Raw genomic sequence first — 16,552 nt, 5'->3', positions numbered from 1 at the left:
CGATATTCATGCGACACAATAGCAAACGCTGTAGTTTTTTGAGGTGAAAATGGCGAGTTTTAGTGTGTTTGCCAGTAGGATTCGTGGTAAGTTTTCGATACAGCCCCAACTCTTTCCTCCTGTTGTGACCAGCTTATGTCCTGGATGATTTCCTTCTGAGCCAGGAGGGGGCGCCACAGTTTAGGAAGGTACCAGACTTCCTGAGGCGCCGGCATTTTTCGCTAGCCCGCCAAGCAATAGCTCTGCTCCTCCGAAGACTAAGTACTCCGAGATTCCTAGGTCCGAAGATTGAGTGAAAGAAAATTTGTGTTAGACACACTGATTAAACATCTTCATTGTAGACAGAAGAAGTTGTAAGTAGTGGATGTCGTTTGGTCTATTTGAAGGTGTTAGGAGTGGTACAGAAATGCATCGGTCGGGATGGACTGTTGTGGCGGTTATCGTACTCGAATTAAGTCATAGCTCGCATGCTAATTGGTGGTGAGTTATTTATCCGCGCAGTCGCGATAACTTTGTAACGACTTGCATTGTCTATTATGGCATTTGAGATAAGTGTTAATGGACTTCAATACTTAAAAGTAGAGCAATTTCGGTGATTCATTACAAGGCAGCAAATAAGATAGGCAGTTCTTCTTGTACCTGGTCATCTCTTGGTTATCGTCAAAAAATATATAGGCCAAAACTAGAGCAGCATCATGATCACACCATATTTTGAATTAGCGACAGCGTTGAAGACAAAACTGTTTAATGAGCGATACGATTTGCAAGAGTAAAAACGTCTATATAGATTGGGTATGTGATAACGGTTGACAAACAAGAAAAGGTTTCTTTTCTTTAAGTTAAATCATAGAGACGGACGGAAAAGCCTTAGGCTCAGTTTGAGGAGTATTGTTTCTATCTATTTTGAGTCGTCATACGCATAAGCACACCCACATCACTGGACCCGCACTGGCAAGATTTTTAGCTATATTCTTAAGAAATTAATTGTTAAAGAAATTAAAAACAAAGCCCATTAAAAAGTAAGAGTTCCTTTTAGTCTCTGCGGAGACCCTCTAACCCGACTTTTTAGGCTGAATAGTCATTAATGAGTTATCGTTAATATATAAAATCTATTTATTCTGTTTGATAGTATTATTGATAAAGATGTTAGATTCTAGATTAATCTAGTTGTGATTTAATTTAACATGAGTTAAGCGTTGGAATTAGGTCAAAAACGAAGACGTTCGACACTGGATTTATTCTGCGGATGCCGGCTATATTTCTCGCATAGTTTTTTTTTAATAAGAATTGTAATTTCTCAATGCCATGACCAATTTCTAGACATCATGTTTTTTCAGTTCGATTGTTACGCTTTAACTGGTGTAGTTGCTAAGAATCTTCCGGTGACGGAGTGCTGCAGAAAAAAAAATACAGTTGTCCATAAAAACGTCTCATTTCTATAAAGCAGAATTTGAATCACACTGATTTTTAATTCAAAGAGATGACAACGCAGCTCCAATTTGTTTGTAAATTAATCTTTGTAAAGATTCTATACTGTATAATAGATGTTGGATATGTTATTTTTATTCTTCGTATCCATAAAATACCATGCCATCCAACAAAAAATTCATTTAAAAAATTCGTACATGTACAAGCCAATATTCTCTTGACTTTTTGTTTAAAAGATTTGTTTAGCCTCGTTGATGTTGCCTGTGCTCCTAGCGGTTGCGGTAGACATTGATGGCGATGATTTGTATCGACTTTTGTATTACATGAGTTGAATATAAAACTGAACCATGCTCAGGACATAATATACAGCCCAAGAAAAAGAAGGAACAGCTGCTTTGCTTGTGGTACAGTAGTACGCCACGGTTCCAGCTGAAGTGATTCTGAACACAGTGGCGAGCCTGGCTTGGCCTGGCGAGGAGGTATCTTTGTTCGACAGGACACTTGGACGCCTGGACTGGACAATCAACCAAGCGAACGCCCAATCTAGGTCATACAGGGACAAATTTATGACTTGAATTTATATGCCATTATGGCCGGTTCGCCAGCCCCGTAGGCGACAATATTTTAAGTCGTTGGCGGTTTTGGCGCGCGAAGCCATAAATCGAGCGATGACTTCAAGCGATGAGTTGGAGCTAAAATAGGCGAAATACGAAGCACACACGTAGGGAAGTGTGGATAAGACTTGCAAGTAATATCCGAAAAAGTGGGCACATGTCGACCAAATTACCCGTTTTCCTTGGCAGTCTACCTGGCACGCAGATTTTAGCTTGCGTTTTGTTTTGACCGTAAAATATTTTACAGACAGCCTTGAATTGTTCAATCATATCGTATCGAAAAGAAAGTATCAATTATGGTGCTTGTACAGATTTTCTGCTAAGTATTATGTTTTTAATGTAATCACCATCTGACATCATTGACAGACAAGAATCAGTGCAAACATTTATCTTGATAATTACCACAAAATACCTGAAGATTACTACATATTACGATCTTGGCTGAGATAAAACTAATTAACCAGGGATAATGACAATTAGAACACATAAGTAGCTTAGAAAAACGACTCGCTTAGACTCACATTTTCCTTATATGTGTACAGCTTTCCTAAAAATGTGCTTCTGTGCATCTTTTTATGCTATTTAAGGCGCCTAAGAGGGTGATCGCTAGAAATAAATGTCTGAAAAAGGCTTTCAGGGGCCTTAATAAATTTATTTTCGGTTTTATTTCACTACTTATTTCACGAATCACATTTGATTGAAGTTGGACAGATATACTCAAGATGTCGTTTCAAATATAGAGTATTTGCTGTTAGTTCTTAGACGTATTATTATGGAGGTTTTTACAGCTCAGAAAGCGCCTCACTTACTATATGTCTCGTATGATCTCCATCTTAAGTCGAGAAGAATCTATAACAAAAATCAGGCAATTTGGGGTTCATAACCAGGTATTTACAAACGCTCCGTATTTTGCATAGAAGTGAGCTGATGGTCAATTATAACCGTAAATTACTATTAAAATGGAGCAAAAACAGTCGTTATCAAATGAAATACTTGAAACCTGTATTCAGTACTAGTCGTTTGAATCAAGGGTCCTATTTGTTGCCAGCTGGGCAACGCTGGCTTGCTAGAGGACTTATCTCGCGAGAACAAGATGCCCATAGGTGTGTACACGTTGAAGTACTTTTGCCCCATTTATCTACAAAACTATGGGTACGGTTAACCCATAACACGAAAGCATATACAAGTACGTTATTATTAACAGGCTTTTTTTAAACATTTTTAGGTACTTGGGAATGCCGTCGGCCCTGGATGAGACGTCCCTTCCGGCTGCAGCGTCTTTCGATGATTTTTGCAGACATCATCTAAGCCCTGCAATAAAACACAGCAGCAGGTTGTACTCAAAATGTATATATTAACCCTGATTTGCTTGTTTCAAGTGTCATTATTTCTGTTAGTAGTACAGGGCTTGACCACAGTTCTTCAGTCTCCTACTTCGTCGTTTTCAAAGGGCATGCGCAAAAATGTGATATGTGACGTGCACGTTCTACCTCTACAGGGATATCTGCTCCCTCAAACGGCCAACATTGGAAACTATAGGCCGCGGTGCTCAAATGGGTATCGAAGAATGCCAACGACAGTTTCGCATGAGTCGATGGAACTGCTCGACGCAACCGGAGGACACGAAGGTCTTTGGAGGTGTCTTGAGTATCAGTGAGTACCAGCCGATACAAGCTTAACAAGCGTAAACATATGAACGTAACGAAGTTGCTTTTCATCAAAGGGATTTCGTTGTGCTTCGTTACGCATTAATAGGAGTCCATGTATAAGGTAATTTTATGATATGGTTTACATGCAAGAATCGATCGCTCTTATAAGTACAACAAATATCTTCAATCACTTACCATTACAGTGTCGGATCGACTTTCCATTAAAACTTTTCGAGTTGTATCAATTAACCGCAATTGTTGAGCGGGTGTTGTATTTAATGTGATGCTGCGACGCAACCTAGTTACGAAACTGGCTATGAATGCCATTTCGTTGCACGACTGTTCTAGTTTTACTTCCAGTTGCATAGTAGCTTTGAAATGGTGTGTACAAGTGTACACAGATCCTGAACCAAATGTTCTGTTCGGTCGTCCCACAAAGAAACGCATGTTGTGAACAGCGACTCGTGGTACATAGATATCTAAGACTACTGGATGAACTCCAGTAAACCCTTGTCTATCGAAAGCTTGAGCATTACGCGAGCTCACTCCCTCTTTAAAACGTGGCGAGCAGGATGTTCTTCGGGGTCGCTTTAGTGGTCTCTGGGGTTTTTCTTTGGAGCTGTGTCCTCACTGACAACCCAAAACAGGTCTCGAAGCAGCAAGCTTGAGATATTGCTAGTTCAGATGCTGAATGCATCCAACTCTCGTCGGCAGTAAAGTCTTGCCTTGGCCCGGCGCCCTGAAGTCCATCAGATGCTACTCCAGAGGCAACTACCACAGTGCACACTTCTCCATCTGACTGGCTCATGAACAGGATTCCTCTGGAGATTCTCTGCTCTGTTTAGTAGCTTTTGTTTTGTTCATAGCTTTTATAGTTATTCTGTTCACCTCAATTACATTTGCCAATAAGCTGAGCTGGTAGTGCAGGGCTCACAGGAAATACGCGCGGGCTGTATAAACAAACCGACTGAGAGGATTCATGTTGAGCCTAAAATCTTTGGTTATAAATAGCTGCGTAAAAGGCGAACTCTCCAACAGGGCAATCGAGGCAAGTTTACGATATATTGAGAGCAGATAATAGTGCAGCGTTAGCCATACTCTCAGGATGATTTTATATAGTAAAGCGGCATTGAATGTTGATATATACTTTACAAATTCAACGAATCTCTTGTGTGAAATAGGTGTGGGTCGCCTGCTGTCAAAAGAAACAAGCAACAATTATATCTTATAACTGAATATGTGCACTGGTCATTTTAGACATATCTTGGATATAGCGTTAAATTTGACCGAGAAATAGATTTTGTACTGGGCTTTTCCGTTGAAGTTAGTTTTTTTCTTTACGGTACAGATCTGACGACCTGAATTTCCCTTCATCATTCAACTACTCGTACGTTAATCGGTTCTCATGCGTATCTCTTTTAACTTCACTCGTCGTAAATTATTAGCTGGAGTAAAAACCTTGTTTCAATAATTCAAAAAAACTGGAAAACGAAAACACTTCTATTAATTCGACACTACGTTTAAATATATTTTATCTAAAACGTACCTAGTACTTTTACAGTTACAATACTCGCCCACGGTCTGCTTTAGGCACAGTATTGTCCCTGGTTTTAGGACAAAAGAAGGAGCTATACCGATCAGGCCAATCTGCTTGGCTTGACCGATGCCACCAGACTGAAGCCTTAGGGTTGATATAGGTATAGGGGACTGATGGGACGCATGCTAGGAGCATGATGCGTAACTCTTAATAATCGCTATAAGGCGTTTATACCGGAAGCTACAGTGGCGGGCTCAGATCACCAGGCGAAGGGTAGAAGCTTGGGGGTATAGGGGGCTAACATAAGGCGACGACCAGATTGTTCGGACACTGTAGTTTAGCCGCGTGACGGTGGAGGCAGCATAAAGGCAGCTTTTATAACTCCACGGTCAGGCGTTTACCCATCAGGCCCCTTTCCATATTTTACTACTTGTCCCGACTCTCAAAGTATTTTGTGCCTTGCCTCCCCCCCCCCCCCGACAGTCTCCCTTTATATCCCCATATCGTCCCGTATCCGCTCTGTGCCATGCAATGCTAGATGAAAATAGCTCGAGCCAGCGCCATCACAGCAACAAGAGTTGCAATGACTAGGAACGAAGATTGACTTGGTTCACGAGCCTTACTCTGTAAGTCACGTTCCGACTGATTGGACGGTTCGGGATTCGGTATAGTATGCTTTTGTCACTACGAGAACAAATAAAATTACATACAGAAGGACTGCGGCTAACTGCGTCAAAAACCAACTACCAAAAAAACCTAAATTCATAAGTGCGCTACTGTCACTGAGTAGATATTGCTGTTTCAGATACGCCTCGGATATCTTTGACTATTAAATGAGGTATCAACGCTCAGCTTCGAACCTATAGCACCTTACTAAGTGTTTCTAATTATGAAAGGCAACATGTTACTACAACCCCACTTCACAGGGAATTAGTAATAGTTTAGTTGAAGTGCATTATCCTGTCATGCTGCAGAGGCGTGGTTCATGCATTAAAGCAAGCAACTATGACTTGGCATATAGTCATTCCTAGAAACAGCTGGGACGGGGTGAAACTAAAATTCCTTCGTTAATTGCGATTTTTTTGTCTGGCAACATTTAAAGATTGACGTCCAGAATCGTCAGGTGTAACTTCAGAAAAATGCTGATATTAAGTCAAGGATTTTATTACTATTGATCTACTTACAAGATTGGTAATATCGTAAGTTCAAGTGTTTTATGATAGACTTATTCTAGAATAAATAGCTTTCTTAGAGATTCGAATTTTCCTTACTTATTAAGAATTTGCAAACCTTGCCCCCTGGTAAATAAAATTAAATGATAGTTCTTAACATATATATAGGGATTAAATTTCTTTTAGTATAAAAATCGTTCAGTCTCATATTTGCACACAAAAATACGGATCCTGCCGTTTTCTATTAAGTGTTTTGTTAAGAATACGGATAACACATCGAAAACAATGTAAATTGTCCTTTACGTGCTGTTGAATTGATGGCCATATCTAAATTGCACTCTTAGTGGTCTCATATAATGACCTCTGTATTGCAATCCTGAAGCGGTGGGTTTCATATGAGAAAATAAGTTTTTATTGTGCTTTGTTCGAGTCAAAGACATGCCCTGATGTCAGTACTTAAGCATGCTGAAAAAGAAGATGGCGAGGAAAATTGGGAAATCAGCTTTTATGAGGGCGCGGATCACTGTCCTCTCTCAGGACCATTTTGACTGTCCAAGTCCGTTGTCGTGTTTGGCCTGACTCCCGCCCTTGCTGGCACAGCCCGCTCGTGCTCGCTAGATTTGAGATCCTCGATATAAGGCAGCCAGGGGGGCTCGATGCCCCGATGTGTTTATCCGCAAGGAAGCTGTTTCCTGGTATTTCACTTGCTAGCTAGTTCCTTGATGCTTACTCTTATCTTTCATGTAGCTGATCCGTAGCGATATATCTAGCTTTAGAGTCGTTTCTCATTTATCCTAGCTTCTGCTGCCAACGATATGCTTTTGGTCGCCCGAAAGGCGGCCCTGGTGGAGATTGTCATGTCAGTGACTCACCTGTACTGAGGTAATGTTACAGCTTATGTCGGTGCAAATTATCTAAAAGTCGGATTCAGTCGAACCTGTACGGTAATTATTTTGAATATTCAAGTGGCGCGGAAGCGACTTCTAGAACAATTCGATGATAATCGCGTCAATGAAGATAATGTGATCGCAATTCTCATAGAAAAATAATTAATATTTACAATTTAATGATATAATAAATTACTAATTTAAGGCAAATATAATAAACCTTCCGTGTAATAGCTATTTAGCTGTAGTGCTAAGTAAGCCTTAATTGCGGGCGATCTTTTGATTTAGACCATTTAAAGATTTAATTTATTAGAAGCTATTACAGAAAGTAAAACGGCAGTAAATAAAGCAAGTCACTCTACGACACATAACGGAATATAGATAGTTGTTGCTCATCGTCTATGTATACAAGAGTTGACATGGTCCATATAGGTTTACTCCTGCGGTATTAAAACGTAAGAATACGTGTGACACTTGGCATATTGGAAAGTTGGGGCAAAATCAACTATTTCCAACGGATCAATCCTAAGATAGGGGCTTCCTCCTGAATGAGATCTTCCTGTAATTACTTATTACCGTTGACTTCACAACTAAATACGGTCGCCCTCTACGGCATTGCCATGTATCTATGTACACAGTTGATTTCAATAATAACTTATTGCCCATTCTAGTTGTTTTGCTGTCCCACCCACACGTACACAGGAACGGAGAATGCATATTATATGACTGACCTAGCGCTACACTTGACCAGAGTTGTCCAGCCCACTTTTACGATGTTTGCCACTAGGCAGCGTTGGTCTGAAGCAGGAAGACACAAACAGCGGCAAACAATGCCTGCTTCGCTTAGTCGTGATGTTCGCTCACGGCTTGAGCTAGCGCCGTAGCTTGGCTCGTCCTATGCAATTATCTAAATCCGCTCCCGCAGCCGCTACTAGCTACGGCTTCACCAACTCGCTGGCATCGTAGCTAAATGCAACCTAAATGTATCTTTAGTCTGTACTGTCTGCATGGCCGTAGAAACGACGGAGAAGATGCTCCGAGGACTTGCTGGGTTGCTAAGGCTGTGCAGGCGATCCGGGTTAACTCTCTATCGTTTTATTCGTGCGGCTGTTGCCATAGCGCGGCTACCTCGCGGGGTAATATAAGCGCACATAATATAGGACTAGCTTGAATGCTCCTAATAAAGTGGAGTGTCTCCTGTGCTGAGGTAAAATGCCAATCGTCTTCTCTGCTTTCTCCTAATGACAGGGCCATTACCAGGGGACAGGCAACTGTCAGCCACAGTCCGACTTTCCCTCTCGACTGGTCGACATAAGTTAACATCGCCCGAAATGCGAATTCGAGGCAAGGGATTGGAGAAGGATGGAGTGAAACTGGTTGTTATTAGCCAACTTGCACCTGCCTTTTAGCCGGGAAACCCTGGAGCTGTCTTTTTCTAACCTGACCAGCCGACTGCTAACTTGTGCTCATAACTTATACACGAACATGTATATTAGCGGCTATATAAAGAAAATAATGAAGCTTATGTTGTACACGACTTTAATTGGAGTTTTTTTTTTCATATTTTGTATGCGATTCGTCCTAGTTTTTTAAACACAACAACAGCCTTGCTCAGGGTTACAGTCAGGAAAATACTTGTAACTTAGAGTTCGTCTGTTAACACCTTTCACTTTACACGACAACCTTAACGTCTTGTACCTTCACTCCTGCCTATCTATAGCTCTGTAGGAAAACTAGGGTTTGACTATGTTTGTAGCAAGAGTTGCATCGAAGTTCAAAAACGTAATTAAACTATCATTGGTAGATGAGTATTACATACAGAGCAAAATTGTTATTTTAGCCATTTGTATCCTTACCTTCAATAACGTGCTTTAATATGCAGCATGTGAAGAAGGAAGCGCCAGTACTCCAATTGAAAAGGAAGCATTCTCAGCACTCACTGGCTAAACGTAGCTAATCTTAGTGAGTAATCATATTTAATGCTACAGGAATAATTATATAAATAAAGCTTTTATAGAACAAAGCTCAAAAACATCACCATGGTCAAGAGTGGGTCATCAACCAAGTATGTGTTTGTTTCTTAGATTTAAAACCTTTGTACCATTCATAATCTTATTATTTTTCTGCCTTTCTTTATACGAACGTATCTTTAGAACTATCCCATTGCTGTGGGCCTTTACACATTTGCTGAAATGCCAACCTAGCCCTAGTCCCGAAGAGTGCCAGAACTGCACAGGGCTAAGCTGTAGCGTGCAAATGAAACGTTTCTATAAACTGTAAGTATGACCTAAAGGCCAAGGCACAAAGATTAAATCAGTTCACGCGAAATTTCAATTCTAAGATTTACCTGTTTAACATTTTTCATTGTTTAACAAAATAAAAAAGTATTTCATACCAGGCCTTTGTAGCAAGGTTCTCCTTTAGCAATTAGAAAATCTGACTAAGTACAAAACGTTTGTGTATGGGTAAGTTTACAAAAAAACATACAAATACACTCCTTCAATGTATGTAAATGATCCACTCAACTTGGTTTCACAGCAGACAAAAATGGAGATCTGCGCAAATGTAGATGTTGTGGAACCGGATGGTTCGAAAGACGAAAATGTGTACCGTTGCTAAGCAAAATGTTCCACGTACCTTTTTTTTATTTTAATTTATAAAAAGGCTAAGATCTTCTTTCTGTACTGTCTAATCTATATACATGCTCGTTTTTACTATCGCTGCAACTGATAGATAGTCGGGAGAAGGCGTTCGTGCACGCGATATCCTCTGCCGGAGTCGCGTACTCAATTACGCGCGCGTGCAGCCGCGGTGAGTTGCATGAGTGTGGCTGCGACTCCGCCATTCGCTCGAAAGGCACTCGCGGCCGCTGGCAATGGGGTGGCTGCTCCGAAGATGTCGCTTATGGCGCTCGATTCTCCAGGTAAAATCTTCATATGCAGTTTGTGTATAAAAGCTACCATAGCGGCACAATAAATGATGCATTATTAAGTAATAAATGCTGCTTAGTTGACTAATGCTGTTCATCTTCTAAATTCGATAATGATGGATTCTTTATTTTTGTTTGATTTTCCATAAACACAATAAGCGCTTTATCTGTAGTTAATTTGAATGTTTTTAGTTTAAAACAACGGTACCGATGTATGTCATTGTTATTATATCATATACGTTATTGTTATTAAACATATATATATATTTCTGTATGCTTTTATTAGGTAAACATTTTTTCAAATTATAATAAGTTAAATTAAGCAGAAATATAGTAAAAGGTAGAAAAATTTAGTAACAAAGCAACGGATTCTATGTTGCTCAATAAAACACATATTCCGTTTATTAAATAAATATGGTGCTTTTGTTGATTTTAAATGAATAAATATAGCGAAAATCACGTGATGTTCTAATGACACACGACTGCATAAGTAAAAATATAGTGTCTTCGGACACTAATTTTGAAAACTTACCTTTCCAATTCAAGAACGTGATATGATACCTTTAACATATCTTTTTTCTCGTTTGTTATCTATGTGAATATGTATATAATGAAAAAAATTATTATCATAGGGATTTTGTGGACGTAGGAGAAGATACAGGCAGCGCACAAGGTCTCATGAATCTTCATAATAACGAGGCAGGCCGAAAAGTAAGTGATATTGGCTTTGGGTGGCTACGATGTTCCCACAAATGTTTATTTATGCATCATGTCGGAGGAGTAATATTTTTGTTGTACTACAAAGGGGCAGTAGTTACTTTGATTCGTATCTTCACGACTTTTTCGAAAGAGTGCGGTGGACTCTTACTTGATTTCATACTTTTTCTTTGAATAGATTCACAGAAATAACGTGTCGTTAATTTTACGGCCTAGAAAGTAGTAAAGCAAAATTTTCTGCCAGTATGAAGTGTTGAAATTAATCTATTAAAGTGGTATCTAAAATCAGTCATTATGGATCACGTGTATTTTAGGCTCTCCGTAATAATCTGGAATTAGCCTGCAAATGTCACGGTGTCTCAGGCTCTTGCTCACTGCAGGTGTGCTGGAGGCGTCTCAAGGAGTTTCGGTAAATACGCCTATAAACTGTAATAATGATCTTTTATTTTATTTATTTATTAATATCCAGTATTTAGTATTGGATTAAAATATTACTAAATTAGATATATTTGAATCTTGAAGATGGCACGATAGCGCTTTATTTACTTGAATTCTCACATGTTAACGAGACTAACGGAGTGAGACAACTGAGTATTCCAATGGTGCTCCCTGTATAAGCTCCGGCAGTCTACAAAGGGTTGTTTTAGAGTCAATTGTATAGAGCAGTTGAATTGGCTCAACACAAAACGCAAAAGATATATGCCAAAGTACATTTTTATTACGCAAGCAAAACGAACGTAGGTATAGCAAAGTAATTAGAGAAATATTGAAATGTTTTACGGTTGCCGTGGCTGGGATAATTGGTTTTTCGCTTTCCAGTAAATCTTTTAAGGAACATTTCGACACGTCTCTTTGATGTATGAAAAATATGAGATTCTGTGGCTTAGAGGTGGTGCCAAAACCATGGAATTATTTGATATATATATATTTGCTATTGCTTCTTTTTTGATATAAAATGAAATAATTCAAATCCAATTTGAATTTGTTGACAAATCTCGCTTGTCGTATCTTTCAGGTGTAAGAAAAGTAAAAGCATTAGCGCGTTGTTTTTTCATTCTAAAAAATTTCAGAGCCATAGGGGAAGAGCTGATGCAGCGTTATGATGGGGCAACTCAGGTGCAAGCTTCACTGAGTCGAGGCAGGGCAAAACTGAAGCCAGTAATGCGCGAAGTGAAACGGCCTGGCAAAAAGGATCTCGTCTACATCGACGATAGCCCGGACTACTGCCAAAAGAATGAAACGTTAGTTGCTAATCCTCGTACATTTCATAGCCATCATTCTCTGATGATGCCATATGAAGGATAATAATGATTACGTAGCACCGTTATTCACTTGTAGAGTGATACCATTATTTAAGGAAGCATCAACGGCTTGTGAGATCGATAGGAGTGTACTGATCAGGCCAGCTCTAGTAATATGGGTCTTAACATTATTACATAGTTAGTGGCATACTACTGTGTATGTAGATGTGCGCACTTTTATATTTCATAGTACGCATATTGATATATGTTTATGTTTGTCCTAGGTATCCAATACGTAGGCGATCATTTTGAGCCATTTTAAGACCATTATTAGATGACACATTTATTTGTTCAATGACGACCAACTGCAATGCGATAGTACTTTCACTTTTTTTTTTATTCATACAGAATGTATAGTATGTATCACAGTGTCATGATAAATTAGCGTAGAGTGTTAGTATGTGAAAATACAGTTCACCTACGGTTCTCTCATTAAAAAAGGCAACAATTTTACATATAATAGTGTTGTAATGTAAAACGTCCAAAAAGTGTTTTTACATAATACTACTGCTTTAAAAAAACGTCATTTTAATTTTGCTTTTACATTAGGCTTTTAAAAATTGAGTGGCTCTCCCATTTCCTTGAACTAACTCACCAATAGTCGTCTATATATTTGATTCTTTTTCTATTTATAATTATTTTTTTAAACATGGTAATATTAAAGGTATTACAGTGTTTAAAAATGTGTTTACAGTGTCTGAAGTGTTTAGATCAAACTGCTCGCTTTCCAGATTACCCGATTATGTTACGTTACCAAGTGAAAATACGATCGTGTTCTGACCCTTTCAGATTAAATCTAATCGCATGAAAGACTACTGTAGAATCTAACGCTTGCTTTTGCAGAATAAGCCACGCTGAATACATAGACATAAAATAGTGACAGTATATGATATCTAAGAACTTAGTTTAGCTATGACGAGGTCTGATACTCATTGATTGCTGTTGCAAACCAGTTGCAGACGAGAGAGACATGCATTCTATATAAATTGCCTGAAATAAATGTTCGTACATTTTGAGAAAAACGGCTTGTGAAGCCTTACTAAAGGACTGAGTACTTTTTATTGACATTTTTAGTCGAAGTCAGCGAATTTCATTGGGATAAATGTCGTTGTTCCAAAAACAGGGCTGGTAGAGACAAGTGGTTTATACCAGCTTCTGATCCAGTCATAGAAAGATTTAAATTTGTTCTACCAAATTTTACTGAACTAACAAAATTAATGCATAGTAAAAGTATGGGGGAGGGGCCCACAGAGTGGATGCTGTGTTCTTTGCTGATTGGTATTTCTGGCCTGTTGTGGTGACTTTCTGGGTCTACCTTAGTCTGGAAGAAATATAAATTATCATCTTAGGGGTTGAAAAGTATATTATATGGGCTTCAATTGTTCAAATGGCATACATGACTAAGTCGATTCGCATAATCAGAAAGAACTATGATTGGCTTTAGTGAAGTTTATAAGAATCATAGATTTGACATTGTTTCAAAAACATTATGCAATAGTAAAAAAAAATGATTTGGCCTGCAAATGGCAAAGCTTTACATTCCTCATTGCTAGAACAGTTATAATGTACATTAAGAGAGCCGCATTCTTTACTATAATACAAGTCTATTTAAATATTTAGCAGCTGCAGAAAACGACGAAAACAGATTTAGAAACCAGTATAATGCTAATGGTAAGATTGCAGATGAAAGCAATGTGCTTCAGTGCTTCTAATGAGTACGCAATTGGGCCAATCTTTTTTTTTTTTTTTCTAAACTTTTACAACCTCCACAGCTTCTCATATAAACAGCGTACTATATGGCCAGCAAGATAGAAAGCTGTCAACTTTTTTGTCATAATAAAAACCCTTGAGTGCGAAAACTATATCATAATCATGGGGTTGGTGGGCGGTATACCCAGTTATGCCAGTATCGCAGAGAACTCTGTAAGTATTACTGATAGTTTGTATACTGAATAAAAATTGTATGCATAATATCCCAGTGTAATATAGTGCATCTGCCGGAAACGGCATTCCTAATGACTGGTCCTATTTTGTCATTGTTACAAAGCATGTTCCGTAACGTCAGAGAACTTATGATTTAAAAAAAAAAGCTAAATAATTAATGCGATTGAATAGGCTTGCACTGAAAAACCAACATATGGCCCTTTTCGTTTTTTCGTTAAGGTTTTTTAATTTCTAGTTGTATTACTCGTGAGACCGTGGCAAACATCATAAAACAGACTGAGGTCTTCTTTCGCTATAGTTTTTTATGGTTGTCGATACATTCAAGCCTCGTTGCAACAATGATCTCTAACAACGAATCGAAACTTGTGAAATGAACGAAAATTTATCAAGCAATTCTTTTCATCATGCTCATTCCTTTCTTCCAGGCTAGGCGTGTATGGCACTAGCGGACGAGCTTGTAACGCCTCAAGCTACGGACTTGACGGATGCCGTCTGCTGTGTTGCGGACGGGGCTACGTGACCATCGTACGAGAAGTTGATGAGAAATGTAACTGCAAGTTTGTGTGGTGCTGTGAGGTTAAGTGCGAAACCTGTCGAGTCAAGAAGGTTGAACACTTCTGCAAGTGATAAACGAAGTGGCCCTCAGAGAAATTCCCACATTACACTGATATGCTATAATGCGAAGATAAATATTTCCAACTGAAACTGACATAACCTAGAAGAAGTTTACTAGCGGCTAACTTAAACCGATTACAAGACTAGATAATCAGATTAGTGAACACCAATCTGATGTAAAATAGGCGACAACTCACAAAAAGGCACAATATCAGGCCCGCATGCGTCGCATTATACCGTTAACAGCCTGATCGACTAGAAGCGGCCACACATCCAACGACCTTTTTTCTAAGTTGATGTCGGTGACTCACAGATATTTAGACTCATCACACAAACTCTTTGTCGTCAGGGCTAGATTTGTGTAAGTTTCAATGTCGGTCAGTTGAAACCCGTATTCCATGAAAAATTTCTTAATCATATTTCAAGCAGTCGGAAAAAACCATATGGTAAACTTCTTTACATCACACGAACTTATTTTGCCACAAATTTGCTTTGAGTCGACACCTTTCTAAAATTAAGGATATTTAAGTTTTATCAGAACAGTCTAATTATAAGTAGTCATTTCCTACGTGCTCAGTATTTGATTCAAGCGATCATTAACAACTAGCGAACTACTGAGCTTGACATTAGCAAACAAACCACATCTGAAAAGGAAGTATCTTTTGAACTTTATCAGAACGCGAGGTCTACTTTACCAGGCTTCAATGGCCTCACGCTTTTCGACGAGTTTATCTCTGTTGAAATGTTGCAACTGTTGCAATATACAATAAGCATACAATTTCCAAATACTACCGAAGCTGCACATATCCATATCAATCACTTTGATTGTTCTGCATAGCGTTCCTTCATTTTATTTCAACATTCCACTATTTCCATATATATATATATATATATATATATATATATATATATATATATATATATATATCTGTGAATGATGTAAAAAAAATCAAAATTATTACATAGTCTGCTTGTCGGCCTATGTGTGGGCCATTCATGTAGTCTATGCAAAAAAAGAGTGTCCAGCGTAGCGCCATTTTGAAAATTGTCTTTACGATACGATTTATATGATACGTTAAATTCTCGTTCGCGGTCAGTTGGACGAAGTATACAGTACTATAGCAAATCACATATTAATTTTATACGGTACGAGCATTATCACCCGTAGTGTATGTGACGTAATCACTTCCAGCAACATTTGACCTGCCATTAGATAAATCGTAAATTGGAAAAAGGACCGAAGTGGGACTCATCGATTTGACATAGACCATTGAACAACAAAGGAGCATCGTTCAATATTACTCCAATGTTGCAAAGAACAGCTTGAAAATCGTTCGAACAGAATCGATGGTGGCATTGTATTATATATCCTATGCCTCGAATGACAACTAAATACCCATAGTAGCATGACCTATTTGCGATTTTGATATACTCGAAAGATACTTGCATAATATGGCAAAGCTAACTGCGTCGAAGTCTATAGAGCAGCATGATTACATAAAACTGGAAAAATAAATTTCAATAAATAAATCCATCTACGGTTGAGTGATCGGTATCATAATTTTAGAAAAAGACGACGGGACACCATTAAATTGCTGCTATTAGGAGTTCACTTTGTCCTGGCAATGAACAATCGCCTGTTTCAAAGCAAGTCTTGATACAAGCCAATATTATTCGATAAAAGGTATCTTAGATTCATTATTTTGAGCTATTGGAAAAGGTGCCAGTACATCAGCTAGTCAGGTTCTAGTCATCGCGT

At 38.6% G+C, this 16,552-nt stretch overlaps 1 protein-coding gene across 1 annotated transcript; it reads left to right on the top strand.

Moving 5' to 3' along the window:
• The first annotated feature begins 38 nt into the window (after positions 1–38).
• On the top strand, positions 39–16,338 carry LOC111271853 (protein Wnt-4). The gene is made up of 8 exons (XM_022852903.2): positions 39–480; positions 3,268–3,375; positions 3,541–3,695; positions 10,021–10,210; positions 10,849–10,927; positions 11,248–11,342; positions 12,004–12,174; positions 14,604–16,338. Exons 1-8 carry the CDS (start codon positions 365–367, stop codon positions 14,803–14,805), a joined length of 1,116 nt encoding a protein of 371 aa, XP_022708638.1. The 5' UTR covers positions 39–364; the 3' UTR covers positions 14,806–16,338.
• The last annotated feature ends 214 nt before the right edge of the window (positions 16,339–16,552 follow it).

Source organism: Varroa jacobsoni, unplaced genomic scaffold, assembly GCF_002532875.2.
Source record: "Varroa jacobsoni isolate VJ856 unplaced genomic scaffold, vjacob_1.0 scaffold_17, whole genome shotgun sequence".
NCBI classification, from domain to species: domain Eukaryota; kingdom Metazoa; phylum Arthropoda; class Arachnida; order Mesostigmata; family Varroidae; genus Varroa; species Varroa jacobsoni.
This window is presented reverse-complemented; position numbering and strand designations above follow the sequence as displayed.

Coding starts and splice junctions, on each gene's coding strand:
- LOC111271853 (XM_022852903.2), top strand. CDS start 365: ATGTCGTTTGGTCTATTTGAAGGTGTTAGGAGTGGTACAGAAATGCAT. Junction 3,696..10,020: donor TGGAGGTGTCTTGAGTATCA/GTGAGTACCAGC, acceptor TGCAACTGATAG/ATAGTCGGGAGAAGGCGTTC. Junction 12,175..14,603: donor TACTGCCAAAAGAATGAAAC/GTTAGTTGCTAA, acceptor CCTTTCTTCCAG/GCTAGGCGTGTATGGCACTA.